The following is a 14,226-nucleotide window of genomic DNA, read 5'->3' on the forward strand; positions in this document are numbered from 1 at the left end:
CTGGGTATTTACCAGGCGTAAACCCTGACCATGTAGGTCTTCGTCGTTCGTTGTGCGCATGTCGATCCACAGCGCATACTTATCCTTAAAGAATTCCTTTGGGCAATTTGGTCGCCAAACTTACGCGCGACTTCCCGGTACATGTCCTCGGGCTTTATCCCTTGTGAGTAAACCTTATTAGGCACTCCGTTAATGCTAACGCCTACGTTAGTGATGTTAGGATTAAAGAACGCCTCAGAGTCACGCAATCCTGCCGTGTATGTCTTTGCGAACAGCAACATTATCCCTGTGAGGCTGCGCCTGGGAAGGTTAATGCTTTGGTTGATGACCTCTTCGACGTTGTTTGTAAAGCTGAACGTCTTGTACATCACGACGTGATCGTAAAGGAAAGCCTTCCCGGCGCTGTATTCCATACCGGCGCTACGTGCTAAATCTTCGCTGTATACCGTTTCGTACTGCAGCTCTAAGTTAGTAACGGAGTATGGGTGGACGGCTGAGGAACTTACGTCCTTTCCCTGCAGGATGTTTGTAGTGTCTGCTAGGGTTACTTCGAACTGCAGTTCGCTTAGCTGCCTTGGGTAGTATGCACCGTGGTTCGTGATAACTTCGAAATCTAATGGAACGACATATTTAGTACCATAAGCCGTCTTTATTTCGTCTTCTCCTGAGGCGCCAGAGGCTGCGCTCCTTACCTTGCGTATGGCATCACTGGCGATTCCCTGCTCTATCCTTTGCGCGCGGTCAAATGCAGTCAACCATAAGTCTTTGTACGTGGTATACAAATCATACCTGTTTAAGTCCAGCAAGGATTCCCCGGCGAACTTTACGCGTATTTTGGAAACGAGGTTTCTACCCACGTTATTGACGACGTAACGCACGTCCGCAGTGTTTGGTTGTATTGCTAGGTCAAACCTTAGCGCCAGGGTGCCAGGAACCAACACTAGGTTATCTGTTAGGCGGGGCACGCCTACGTACAGCGTTTCCCCTGGCTTTGCGCTACTGGGGGTAAAGGTGACCCGGTGAAAGGTGCGTTCCGCTTTCAGCCCGCCAACCTGCTTAGGTAATACGTTGGGATTTAACTTTGAGCTTATCATATATAATGGAAGTAGAAGGAACGGATTTTGACCCCCTTACCGAAGAAGGCCAAGTAGACATTAACGACGAAGAATACGAGTCTTTACTTCCTGATGACAACGTTGACGGGCGGGGCCTTTTTGACAAGCTAAGACGCAAATATGGCAGCAGGGCCCGCGAGGCCTGGCGTTCCTTAGAGGATAAGTGGCAATCAAGGAACCCAGGGCGACCTATTCCAGAATATTTGGAATTGCAAAACTTGGATTCCACGGACCTAAGAACTGAAATGCTAAGGGGGCTTTTAGACGACGTAAGGGAGAAATTTCCAAATGTGGACTTGACCCGCCTTAATTTCCAAACCGGAGATAAGGGGCAAATTCAAATCCAGTATCAAGGAAGGGATAAGTGGTATAATCTCTACCAAAGGAGAGACTCCGACAGGCTCACCAGTAATCTCCCAAAAGAAATCAAAAACGCATTAGGAAGACCTAATTTGGTGGAAAGACTAAGAGAAAACGATGAAAACACCAGCGAAGCCTTTGAAAAGTTCAAGACCCTAATGCAGCGGCAACAAAAAGGCATCGAAGCGAAAAGGGAAGTCGAAGGACTAAAGGAAACAATGGAGGAAAGGGAGGCAGAATACATGCGACAAAACCGACTACTCCTCGATGCTCAAAAAAGAGAACTTGACGACAAAAACCAAAGAATGATAGGAATGAGAGAACAAACAGACAAAGCCCTGCGCGATAGCAACCAAGCCCAAAAGGCCTTCGAACTTGCCCTGCAAGACCTAGACATAAGCAAGGAAGAAGCTAAGAACTTACGTACCACCATAGCTGGCTCTTTAGAGGAACGGCGGCAGTTGGTTGCCGAAATTAACACTAAGGAAGAACAAATCCGGCAAAGAGATCAGGCCATCGAAGACCTGGAGGGACAAATAGAGCGGCAGCAGGAAATAATCAATGACCAAACTCGTCCCGAAGAGGAAAGGGAGGCAGCACAAAGGGAAGTGGAGGCCCTTCAGGAGAGAGTTGCGGAATTACAGGCGCAAAAGGACAACCTGGAAAGAGAATTGGGACTTACCACCAAGGAAAAGGTAAAAAGAGCCCTTTTGAAGTATGGCGTTCCGCTGGCATTTGCGGTCGCTATTTCGAGCGTAGTAGGAGTTATCCTATCCACGCTTAAGGCTACGGGCGCGGGCGTAAAGAAATTAGGCAGTGGGCTGACGGACTTGGGAAAAAAGATGGCAGCCGGTCTTCCTGGGCTGCTGGGTTCGGTTGTTTCCTTGGCACTTAGGGCCGGCGGAGAACTGTTGAAGTTCGTGGGGAATAACATTTGGATCTTGGTCGTAGCTATTGGAGTGGTACTCCTGAAGAAGATGAAGGGTTAATCTTATCAGGCTTATCGTCGTCGGGCGCCCGAGGCGTCCTCGACTGGGGATAAGTAAAGATAGTATTCACACCGCCCTGATAATTTGGTATCAGGGGTAGGGCAGTCATAGTAGAAATGGGTTTATGGCACCAAGCAGCATCCGTTGGAGGATCTTTTGACGGGGCGGCATTTATCCGAAGGTAGGCAACGTCGTTGGGAAGAACCTGAAGCTTCGCATATTGACAATTGGCTATCATATGAAAAGTTACCGGCGTTAAGTCTTCTGTGCTTAACGGTGGGGGCTCCGACGAGAAATGAGCTGGGTTCCTATTATTATCTTTTTTTCTGTAGGGTAGTAATGGGTGGTTATCCTCATCGACAATCCTAAACCCGACATTACACGAATACCCCGTCGAAATGCTAATGGTACACATGATCAATCCCAGGCCCCCAACCTTCACCCACAGCCCGGTGTCATGCCAATGCTGTTCTAAGTAGTCCTTCTCCTCCAAAAAATGTAGAAACCAATCTTCCTTCGCGTGTGGGTTCATATATTTCAGGGAATAAATTCCCTTCTATAGACTCATTACCGTTAAAGTGCTAATGGTCTTGTGATTATAAACCGTATCTCTCTGATTTTCTATGCTATTTATGCAAACGCTCCCGGTGTCATCTACGCGCATTTGCAGCTTTACCTTCCCATGGCAATCGGCGACCATGTGGAAAGTCCAAACCGATAGATTTTCGGCGCTGCCGGGGTTGGGCTCTACGGAGAAATGCGTAGGCTCCCTGTTGTTCGTCTTATTTCTCATAGGCTGCAGTACGCCATTCTCATCCAGGAACCTAAAGCCCACGTTGGCATGGCTGCTCGTGCCAATGCAAATACTACAAAGGATCAATTTCTTTCCTGAGTAATTCAAATTCACGGACATCCCCGTGACATCAACCCGTGACATCAACCCAAGACGCCTGGGTGTATTTTTTCTCGCCTGTGTAAGTCGTATAAACACAATCTACTCCAGCTACGTAGGGGTTGTTCATCGCCATATATAATAGCTCAGACCAATGCTTGCAGCTGCTAAGCCGGCTTTTAATAAGTTATGGTCATATTCCTCGGTAACCTTCTTTACTGGTTTCTTTGGTGGCACGTACGCCTTTTTTAATGGTTTTTCTACCTCTTTTTTTGGTTTCTCTACGAAGTGAGTAATGCCCTTGGTCATGTCAGAGTTCACGTCATTCACCCCAAACTTCATATCCTTAGTAGCTCGCTGCAGCTTGTTGTTATAACCCACAACGGAATTGGTGTTAATGACCAAATTACTTGGCATCAACCAACAACCAGGCGACAAAGCGTAATCCAGCCTCACCCTTGACTGTTGCACCGCCAATTGATATCTTTGAATCGACTCAGATATGCCACCTTCTATTATCGCGGCTTCAAACAGCCTTAGGAATTCCTCTTGCGTTTCCCGCGAAGCGCCTTGGGCTCCAATAATGGGGCTACGGTTCTTTACCTGCGCTCCCAGGACGCAGTACACAAATGTCTCTATGCTGCGGTTGATCCTGCTTAGGTTCCTTAGACCTTTCCCTTTCATCAATACAAACGGGTCCCAAGTGCCGAGGTAATTCGATTGAATTCTGGTAATTAACGAATTATTACCCTTATCACCACCCATATCACCAAACTCCAACTCATGACTTGGGTATTCTTGATGCCCATAGTCGGCCGGCTTCTCACCATTAGGGCTCCAAACGTAGACTATACCCAACCCATGCGTCTTACCCTCCTTATAACGAAAATCTTTTTGCTGTGGTTTGAACTCGTTAAATAACCTTTCTAGGGCTACGGCGTCGTAGTGGTTATTCATTGGATTAAATGCCTTATCTCCCGGTAAAGGTACGTTAAGCTCCTTCAACAACCTCCTTACCGTAAAGGCAACGTGAAACCGCATGATCGGAACGTGAAACATATCCGCGGCAACGCCACAACCTTTAGTGGCGGCCCAGACAGCAAAGTTTAACTGCTGCGGCCAATATCGCATATTGGGTCCTGCTAACCATTCCCTGGCCTCTTTACCCGACGTATGCTTTAACATCGTATCCCCATAGATATTCCTTACTACTACATCAAATTGAATTGATTTCCACTGAAATCTTCAGGAACGTTACCATCGTTTCAAAGTCGTTTACACCACCTTCAGCATCGTAAAATGGGTAATCTTCCGTGGTTAACAATAAATTATCCGGGAAATTGGGTTGTTTGCTCACCTTTTGCTTTGGCGCATACGTAAATATTTGCCCTTCTTTCTTCACCGGCGCGGAATGCTGCTGCTCCTCTACGTTATTCCCAAAGGCGTCGTACATTAGTATATAATGGATGTTATACCATCAGCACCTCCGGTTTATCCTGAACTTCCTAATGAATTAAACGCTGAAAACTTTCGTTTGAATAAAGCGAACATAATCCTGGCTTACTTAGAAGGGCAAGCGAAACACTACGAAAAGGTCAGGAAAAAGTACGCCAGAGCCCGAAGCATACTACATAAAATCGCGATAACTTCCGGCTCCATGTCCGTGGCGTTAACAGGCACTGGCGTTGCTACCTCACTCACCGGACCTGGAATAGTCGTTGGCGTTCCTTTGGCAAGCGTTGGAGCTGTCTGCGGCATTGTTTCCGCTGTTACGACAGGCATTATAAAGCAATTGTCCGGTAAGATATCCAAGCACGACACCCACATAGCCCTAGCAAGAGCAAAGGCTAACACCATTGCCGACTTGGTGTCTCAGGCTTTGCGGGACCGCCGCATAGACGACACGGAGTTCTCTTTGATCCTCGCGGAGGAAAAGAAATACGGGGAGCTAAAGTCGGGTAATAAAAAAACCATCGTGAAAGATCTTGCAAAAGAGGAGCTACAAAGAAAACTCGCTCAGTAGACATTTGCTTTGAAAAGAACGTAGGTGGATTTCGGCTGCACATTTCATCTTCTCGGAATCCATTCTAACAGCGGGTGGTTGGGGTCGATTTCGTGAAATATTTCGTAGATTACGTCAGGGTAATAAGGAATATCCTTATCCAGCCGACAAAACATCCACTCGGCTCTTGTCATATCTGGGACATGAGGAATACGCCTACCGGTAATTTCAGACAAAAGATAGGGAATAGCTTTGTAATATTTCCCTAGCTTTAATTTTTTCAATGTCTTCCGTAGACTTTGTGGGGTTGGCTCTTCTAAATGGTCTATGATTTTCTTCTTTACTTCGTCGCTTAAATATATCGGATGTAAACCTTGGATATGACTCATCCAGTCCCTGAAGTATTTTATTCTCTTATATGGCATTTTCTTACGACCTCCATTGGCGTAATACTGCTCTCTGGTAGCATTTGGTACGGCATTACGAATATTCTTACCACATTCGTAACACTGCGCTGACGTGTCGTCTTCTATTTGCATTTTTTTACCACAACACCAAAAGGGTTCTGGCTTAGGTACGATAACTTTAGGTCTTAGACAAATTATGCAAAAGTCGTTAACGAACTTCTTACATTCGTGCATCGTATATTTATAAGATATTTTAACCTCCGTTTGCGATAAATCTGCTGTACCCGTCTTCGTAAATCCGCGAGTTAAACCCGTATATCTTTGGCATCGATCGCGAGTCCCCCTTACTGCTGCTGTATCTGGCCAAATGGTTCTAAGGCCAGTCCTCTTGACCAGTCACATTGCCTGGTAACATATTGATCAGTCCAATGAGGGCAGTCAGGTTTGACCAAAAATCCACTTAAAGTATCTGGTCAAATGGTTCTTAGGCCAGTCCTCTTGACCAGTCACATTGTTGGGTAACATATTGATCAGTCCAATGTGGTTAGTCATTTGACCAAAAATCCACTTACAGTATCTGGCCAAACGGCTCTTAGGCCAGTCCTCTTGACCAGTCACATTGACTGGTCACATGTTGGTCAGTCCAATTTGTCTAGTCATCATGTCTGGCCATTGAGCAGCTGTAATTTTTAACCCTGAAAAGTGACCTTTATTAAAAAATGAGATTTAGCAGTGCTTCTGTTAGTAACACTTCTTCCAAAGCAAAAGTCATCATTTCTGATTTCTAATTCATTTTCACAGGTGGATTTTCTAAAGTCTATGCTTGTATGTGTAATTACTATGGAACACAATACCTAGAAGAAGTTGCTTGGGTAAGAGAGAGTCTTTAAATAATGTACAACATATCAACTGGCTTATTTGTATTTATCAAGGATTTATAAGGGAATAAATGGAGGCGCATAGCACTGTTGCACTTGCCTCTAAGCCTGTCCCTTGATTGACATATTTTTCTAAGCATATTCCATCTTTTTTACTCCCTTAGCAAAACCTAACATGCTAAATGACAACTAAATCTGTGAGTTAACCATGTTTTGACTTTGATCAGCCAAGTCGTTGTTTCAGGGTTCAATTTGTAAGTTAGCTAAGCCCTGACTCTGATCAGCCCAGAAGTTGTTTCAGGGTTTAATCTGTGAGTTAGCTGTGCCCTGACTTAGATCCGCCCAGAAGTTGTTTAATGGTGTTGATAAAATCAGAAGCATGTCTTGTTCTGATATTTTGTACCCTTTTGTCTTTCAGGATGTTGATACAATCTATTTGTCACATGACACTAAAGAATTTAACCTTCAGGATTTTGATCATCTTGACCAAAAGTAAGTTAAAGCTGATTGAATATTTATCCCAAGTTGATAGATGCTCCTCCATCCATCTATCCTATCCTATTTATCCATTATTTTTTTTATTTTATTTTTTTAAATTAATTGATCCCCCATCCCTTTCCTCACTTCCTCTCTCCTTTCCTTGCTCCTTCCATGGATGGATTGATTGTTTTTATGATTGTGAATTCATTCATTCTAACATTTATTTGGGTACTTTCTTTATTTTGATATATTTTAACATTTAAAATATTGTATGTTTTCTCTTTTTACTTTTATATACTAGAATAAACAATATTGTATATATGTATATAAAAGAGGATTCGTGCAGGTCCTTGAAGTCCTTGAAAAGCCCTTGAATTTATGATAAGAATTCAAGGGTGCTTGAAAACCTCTTGAAAAAATAAAAAGTCCTTGAATACTCCTTGAAAAGTAAAAATATATTTTGTTAACGATGTGATTTTGGTTTGAAATTGAGATAAATAAATAACATAAAAATTCAGTAAATCTAATCGATTGAAAAAACATTGTTATTACAGAAATTTTGGTTATTTGGGCTACCTGTAGTTACCTGGAAAATCTGCAGGGTATGCTAAATGAGTAACCATGAACAAAGAAATGATCCCATTTGGGGGGGGGGAGGGGAGGGGATAAGGAGGCATTGACTGTTGACTCCTTTGTCGAGTGCAACAACAAGTTTTGAATGTCCTTGAAAATTCAAAGTTTTGTTCTTGTATACTCCTTGAAAAGCCCTTTTTTCCTGGGAATCCAGCACAAATGCTGAAATAACTGTCATACTAACCTTCTTCCTCCAGGGATTTGATTCCAATTATTTCTGTTCTTGAGTATAACTCCTGGTTCACCAAACTTGTCTGCAGATCATTCAAACTGGTAAGATTGAAAACAACCCACAAAATATAGCATCCTGTTCCCTTATATTTTAGCAACAACTACAATCACTAGAATACTGTACCTATCTCAAGTGAGAGCCTGATAACACAGGAAACCCAATTCTATTATGAAGCAAGTTTCCCTCAAACCCTACTCCCCCTAAGTGTTGAATGGATAAAATTCAAAAGCATCACCACTTACCACCAATTGTTATGCAAAACAACATTAGTTAATACTGGGAGGGTGATTTATAGGATTCGTCAAATGGTATCTTATTTTCTCGTGATGCAAAATTTTTGTTTCACAGAACTCAGATGTTGGTGAAATCATCATTAGAATTATCAAGAAATCTACAACACTTGAGGAATTGGTGCTTGATGGAGTTAGTCTGGGAAAGTGAGTTGATGGAATGTGAAGAAAGATTTTGACCTAAATATATTTCCAACCATTATCATCACCAGCACTATCATCACCACCAGCATCATAATCACCATCACCACCACCACCATCATCACCATCATCATCACCAGCATTATCATCACCATCACCACCATCATCATCATCACCATCATCATCACCAGCATTATCATCACCATCACCACCATCATCATCACCTCCATCATCATCACCACCAGCATCATCATAACCATCACCACCACCATCATCACCACCATCACCATCATCATCACCACCAGCATCATCACCAGCATCATCATCACCATCTTCATTTATGTTCTATTTTCACAAAGTACTGTAACGTACATGTTGAAAATATCATTTATGTTGTGACTTTTCAGGGAATACTTTCAAAAAGTTGCATTGGCTTTGACATCAAACCCCAAGACAGCCCTAAACACTTTTGATTTCCCTAACAATGCCATGGAAGACAGAGGTACTGTATGTCACACACTTGCATTGTCTGTGAATCTAGTAAACAAGATCAAATTTCTTATACTGATAAAGTGTTTGTGGTTCTGTCCAGGACTTAGTCATCTGACAGGAGTGTTGAACAAACTACAATGTATAGTGTCTCTATCATTGAATGATAACAACCTGACCGGAAAAAGTAAGTTGAAGTATTGTCCTACATGTTTATTTATCATTTCAGTCACTTTTAATGATATCTCATTTACATGTACTTAGTAATTCAGCTGTTCTTTCGTGGGGGTTTCTTTAAGGGTCGGGGATTGGCAAATGCTCTGGTAAATGAGTATAATTCTCTGGCTTAATTAATAGCTTTTAAAAAATTATAGCTTGGTAATAATTAGTAATTATTAGTCCCCAGGAATTTCCAGCTAGTTCGTGACCTTCTACCATCATTTTAGAACTTAATGAAACCTCTGTTTTCATCTTTTCTATTCCATCTATCAATCTCATTTCTTTCTATTTAATTTTCTTATTATTTTCTTATTCTATTTTTTCATGTGATCTTTGTCCATTACTTATTGTTGTCTTATTTTCTTCCTTACTTTCTTCACTAGAATATTATTTTTCTAATCCACAAATTGGTATAGAATTCAGAGAAGCTATTACTAAACTCAGTAATTGGACAGCATTTTTCAGTGGGAAAAACAACAGATAATCATGTGCAGTTTGAATTTGGTATCAATTTGTAGATTTTTTCCCAGTTTCCCAAACACCTCAAAAAACCATCCCAGTTTATTTCTTTATATACATATCTTGTGCATTTCTCTTTTTCTATCATTTGTTTTTCTTTTCATTTCCCCCTCCATTATTTCAGATTGTATTTCCATTGTATTCTATCTATATTTCTATTTCCTTTCTGATTTAACTTGTATTTGTGCTTGTTCAACCAGGTGTCCAATCTCTGGGGAATGCATTGAAGGCTAACAAACATGCACAGAACACGTTAAAAAGGTTAGATCAAGAAAAAAGTCTAATATTATTATCAGTTTAATTATAATAGTTGATGTGATATCTTACCAATTTAATCAACTCAATAAAATGTAGATGTAGATAATTTTGTTTAGAAATTGGTTTGCTAAATGATAAGAAAAGAGGGGGAAACTTTGACTACCAACAAATGGTACACGAGTACCAGAAGTACGTATCAAAAAGAGCAGGAAAGTAGGGGAGTGCTTACCATTTAAACCAATCAATCCAGTTTGAAATTGGTTTGCTAACAGTAAGGAAAGAGCAGGAACCTTTGACTACCAACAAACTGTACATGCATCTACTAGACTAACCAAAAAGAGTGGGATTACTTCAATCAGCAGTCCAAGTTTTCCAGAACTTTCTGACCAGAATAAAACATACCATATTTTGTTTTCCAACTGGAATTTCCTTTTTTCATGGGTGAATGGTAAGCGCCTCTGATTCATCAACTACAATGTACTGTATGGTTGATGAGTTGAGCAAAGTTGATCATGAGCAATTAGTCAGCTTTTCATGATCAATTATCATTTCATTTATTTCTTCATCTGAATTATGGGAATCAAATATACACTCTTTTTTACGTAGGATTAATGTAAATAAGGATTTTCTTTCTCATTGAATAATTTCAAATCTTTTTATTTTGAAGATTAAATCTTTCTAAGAATCCACTGAAACCTGAGGGAATAACAGTAAGTGTCATATCTGTGTCATGACTTTGTAAAATTGTACCTCAAAAATAGCGGAAAACTGAACAAACAAAATGGTGGAAATGGAAGTTTTTAAAAAATCATATTTTTGATTAGATTTTTTTGAGAATTCAGTGGTCCTCTTTCAAGGAGCAGCCATATATGTTGGTTTGATCAATAGTTTCCCTCATACCCTTGCATTCAAGTACTTGAAAATAAATTTATGCGGGTTAAACAAAGATTGTTTTCTCATGAGAATAAACATGGCCAACGCGTTATGAAGGTCCATCAATTTCAAATGTTGGTGCCAAATTTGTGAGAACTTTTTCCTGCCAAAATTTTGAAAATCGGAAAAAAGTAAAAAACATAGGCTTTTGAAGAATTTGGAGCTGTGTTTCTTGGTCAAGTTTGAAAAAGTTTAGAAAAGTTATTTCGACCATGCTGATTTCAGATGCTTTTGTGTGCAATATCCATATAATTGAAATTGAAATTGAAATTGTTCTGGATTTACCACTGTCATATATACCATCGAAAGTCTGTAGATTATCAAAACAATGGTATCGTTATATATTTTTAATTTTACCAACTCTTAAACAAGGCTAATTCAGGGCATTCAAATGAATTTACAGCTGTATAGTCAAGGATCGTGCCATGCTATTTACATCCTGTTTTTTGTCTCTTGTCAGGCTCTTTCTGAATTCCTTGCGCAACCTAATGCCCTAACACACTTGGATCTGTCCTACACTGACATCTCTCTGGATCTGGTAATAAAACTGTTTTAGATTATTATTTTTTTATTCTTGTAAAGTAGAGTCTCGTTATCTCAAACCTCCTGGGGAACAGGGAAAAGGCTCAAAATAATGGGAGTTCAAAATATACATGTACCATTCAATGCCCCCAATGCATATAGTCCTTTTATAATTTCAACAAACATGGTGCATCCTGGTCTACCTGAGTATACACATGATTAACAAAAAATGTTTGTACCCAATGCATCCCAGCATGCACCATGTTTGCTATTGCGGGAAAGGTCTATTCAGGTGCAGTAAAACTCACACAAGCTTAAAAGTAACGATTTGGAGGAGGAAGTGGAAAAAAGTGATAACACAGAAATATGGACATCTTATTTTGTGATAGGATAGTAGTAGTTAGGTTTTTCTCCCTCCACAAAAATTGATTATGGAACAATGGCCACAGATTTAAAAGCCACTGGCGATTTAATGCTAATCTTACAGCATAACATTAGGGACAATTTATCATGAACCCTATATGTTGCATTTCTTATTTCAGCTGTTTGGAGCATTAATGAGGGGATGTGTACAAAACCTGATGCATCTGAATCTTGCTGGAAACAACTTCACAGCAAGGTAATTAATTATCTTACATTTTGACATTTTACCTCTGAATGCTGTGGTTCTTAAGGATTGCAAATTTAAGGTTGTGCAGTGGTAGTGCCCTTGCCTCACACTTAGGTGAAGTTAAAACATTAACTTTATTTGTTAATTCTCTTTCAAAGGAAAAAGGAAATCACTATACAGCAATCCTTCCAGCAGGTTGGTAACAGTGCACAGTCAATGGTTTTTTTTATTGTAACAAAAAAATGGGCCTGGGTGTTACCAGCTGTCTTGGTTCACTCCATTTTGTCATTATGCCACACCTAGAGGACTGGCAGGTTCCTATGGCAGCACAGAAAGCAAGACAAAAACAAGTCAAAAATTGAGTTTGCATTAATCTACAGATTTGTGTGGGAAAAAATGCAAACTCTTATTTTAACTTGTTTCAAGTCATTTCTCCCCATTTTTTACCCATTTCCATTGTCATAGCTATCAACTTGGACTGGGTCATGAATATTTTTATTATTTGTTATTTTTGTTTATGTAATGTTTAGTTTCTTTATATGTTGTGTATTTTGTAGTTTTTTTTGTATTGTGTTGAATACTTTATTATTTGCTATTTTTTGTTTGTGTAATGGTTAGTTTCTTTGTATGTTGTGTATTTTGTAGGATTTTTTGTGTTGTGTTTTCATTCTTTTCACTTTCTTATTTTGCACATTTTATATCTTTTTTCTCATTTTTCCAATCTTTTTTTCCTCTCAGAACTTCTATTTCCATTATTCAATTCTTTGATCCCAAAAATACATAAATAAAATTGGCATTGGTTACTTTTAAAATAATTTTTTTCTGTTAAATGATTTTATTTATTTTCATTATACCTATTAACGTTAGGCATTGAAATAATCCTAAAATACCAAATTAAATCCATGAAAAACTGAATTATATTAAAAGATATGAACTTTATGTACTATAAACAGCAATATAAGCATGCACTAATAGTTAAACTTTGAATCTTATTGCTGCACTTTGCACAGCCTGGCACTGGACGACAAGTGTACATCAAGGTGAATAAATTATAAACGAGGACTGTTTTAAAAACAAACAACAAGCAAGGACTGTTTGAACATGTGGCGAAGATGACAAAGAGTTTAAGTTTGAAATATACTTTTCTTATACTTTCTACTGAACTGAACTATAAGATATAAACAAAGCATAGAAACCAGTTACTCTGTAGTAAAATCTACTAAAAAGATTTTTACATCATTGATTTATGAACTCCATCTTTACTCATCTGGTATGTACTTATCTGTAATCTTCTTTTACTAGTTCTGCCTTACCCCTGAACTTTCTTTCTTGCACAGTCTGTACAACTTTTTCTTGCACCAAAAAAATTATTTGTGATCGTGTACAAAAACTGTTTTCAAATAAATAGAGCAAATTTTTATTACACACAGCACAGCTTTAATAAACGAAAAGATCCTACAATCTATTGACAACCTAAATACCAACGACCCAATGACACCCTACCAATAACCCATAGATACCCTACCAACAACCCACTGACACCCTACCAACAACCCACTGACACCCTACCTACAACCTACTGACACCCTACCAACTCACTGACACCCTACCAACAACCCACTGACACCCTACCAACAACCCACTGACACCCTACCAAAAACCCACTGACACCCTACCAACAACCCACTGACACCCTACCAACAACCCACTGACACCCTACCAATAACCCACTGACACCCTTCCGAAGATCAGTAGAAAATCCTCCAATAACCCACTGACACCCAACTTACAACATACGGACAACAAACAGCTGGATACAGAAAGTGTGGTAGTTGGTATTTAAACTGCTTTCAGACAGTTATTTAAAATCTGATAAGTTATGTGCTTATTGATGTACTGTTAAACCTTAGTTTTTCAGCCTTGCTCAAGATTTGAAGTTTGTAGACTTGTCTAACTGTAAACTCCCAGCAGAGTCAATAAGGTATATAAGCTAACAAAATATCATTCAGAACATGAAATTATAGAATGGATCCCTTGAACTAAATCCCTACATTGCGGTCCAGTAAATGAAAAATATTAACATCAAAAAAGGTTTCAATCGAGAGAAGGCAATTTTTTTGTATTGGCCCACCCCCAGATTGGGAATTAGTGCAGGGATCTATTCAAAGGGGTTTGGGCAGCTTGAATTCCCTCCCTCCGGGAATAATTGTAGCGGCATGCATGGCAGTAATGTTGAAGTTCATAACAAGAAAAGCCT

General features: G+C 39.8%; 1 protein-coding gene across 7 annotated transcripts in view; it reads left to right on the forward strand.

The window, feature by feature from the left end:
• The window catches only part of LOC116297813 (F-actin-uncapping protein LRRC16A), a 53,468-nt gene that overhangs the window by 15,815 nt on the left and 23,427 nt on the right, over positions 1 to 14,226 (forward strand). For 5 of the 7 annotated variants that reach the window (XM_031706111.2, XM_031706114.2, XM_031706115.2 and 2 more), the window contains exons 7-19: positions 6,567 to 6,637; positions 7,062 to 7,135; positions 7,954 to 8,029; positions 8,337 to 8,425; positions 8,827 to 8,921; positions 9,012 to 9,095; positions 9,847 to 9,907; positions 10,572 to 10,614; positions 11,298 to 11,375; positions 11,902 to 11,978; positions 12,128 to 12,164; positions 12,980 to 13,009; positions 13,880 to 13,950. In XM_031706111.2, the coding sequence (XP_031561971.2) occupies positions 6,567 to 6,637; positions 7,062 to 7,135; positions 7,954 to 8,029; positions 8,337 to 8,425; positions 8,827 to 8,921; positions 9,012 to 9,095; positions 9,847 to 9,907; positions 10,572 to 10,614; positions 11,298 to 11,375; positions 11,902 to 11,978; positions 12,128 to 12,164; positions 12,980 to 13,009; positions 13,880 to 13,950 (886 nt within the window). The remainder of the gene's footprint in view (positions 1 to 6,566; positions 6,638 to 7,061; positions 7,136 to 7,953; positions 8,030 to 8,336; positions 8,426 to 8,826; positions 8,922 to 9,011; positions 9,096 to 9,846; positions 9,908 to 10,571; positions 10,615 to 11,297; positions 11,376 to 11,901; positions 11,979 to 12,127; positions 12,165 to 12,979; positions 13,010 to 13,879; positions 13,951 to 14,226) is intronic. The other 2 variants (XM_031706112.2, XM_031706118.2) reach the window with 1 other exon arrangement.

Source organism: Actinia tenebrosa, unplaced genomic scaffold (genome assembly GCF_029948245.1).
Source record: "Actinia tenebrosa isolate PJP-AT-01 unplaced genomic scaffold, QUT_ActTen_1.0 PGA_scaffold2__45_contigs__length_23673736, whole genome shotgun sequence".
Taxonomy (NCBI): Eukaryota; Metazoa; Cnidaria; class Anthozoa; order Actiniaria; family Actiniidae; genus Actinia; species Actinia tenebrosa.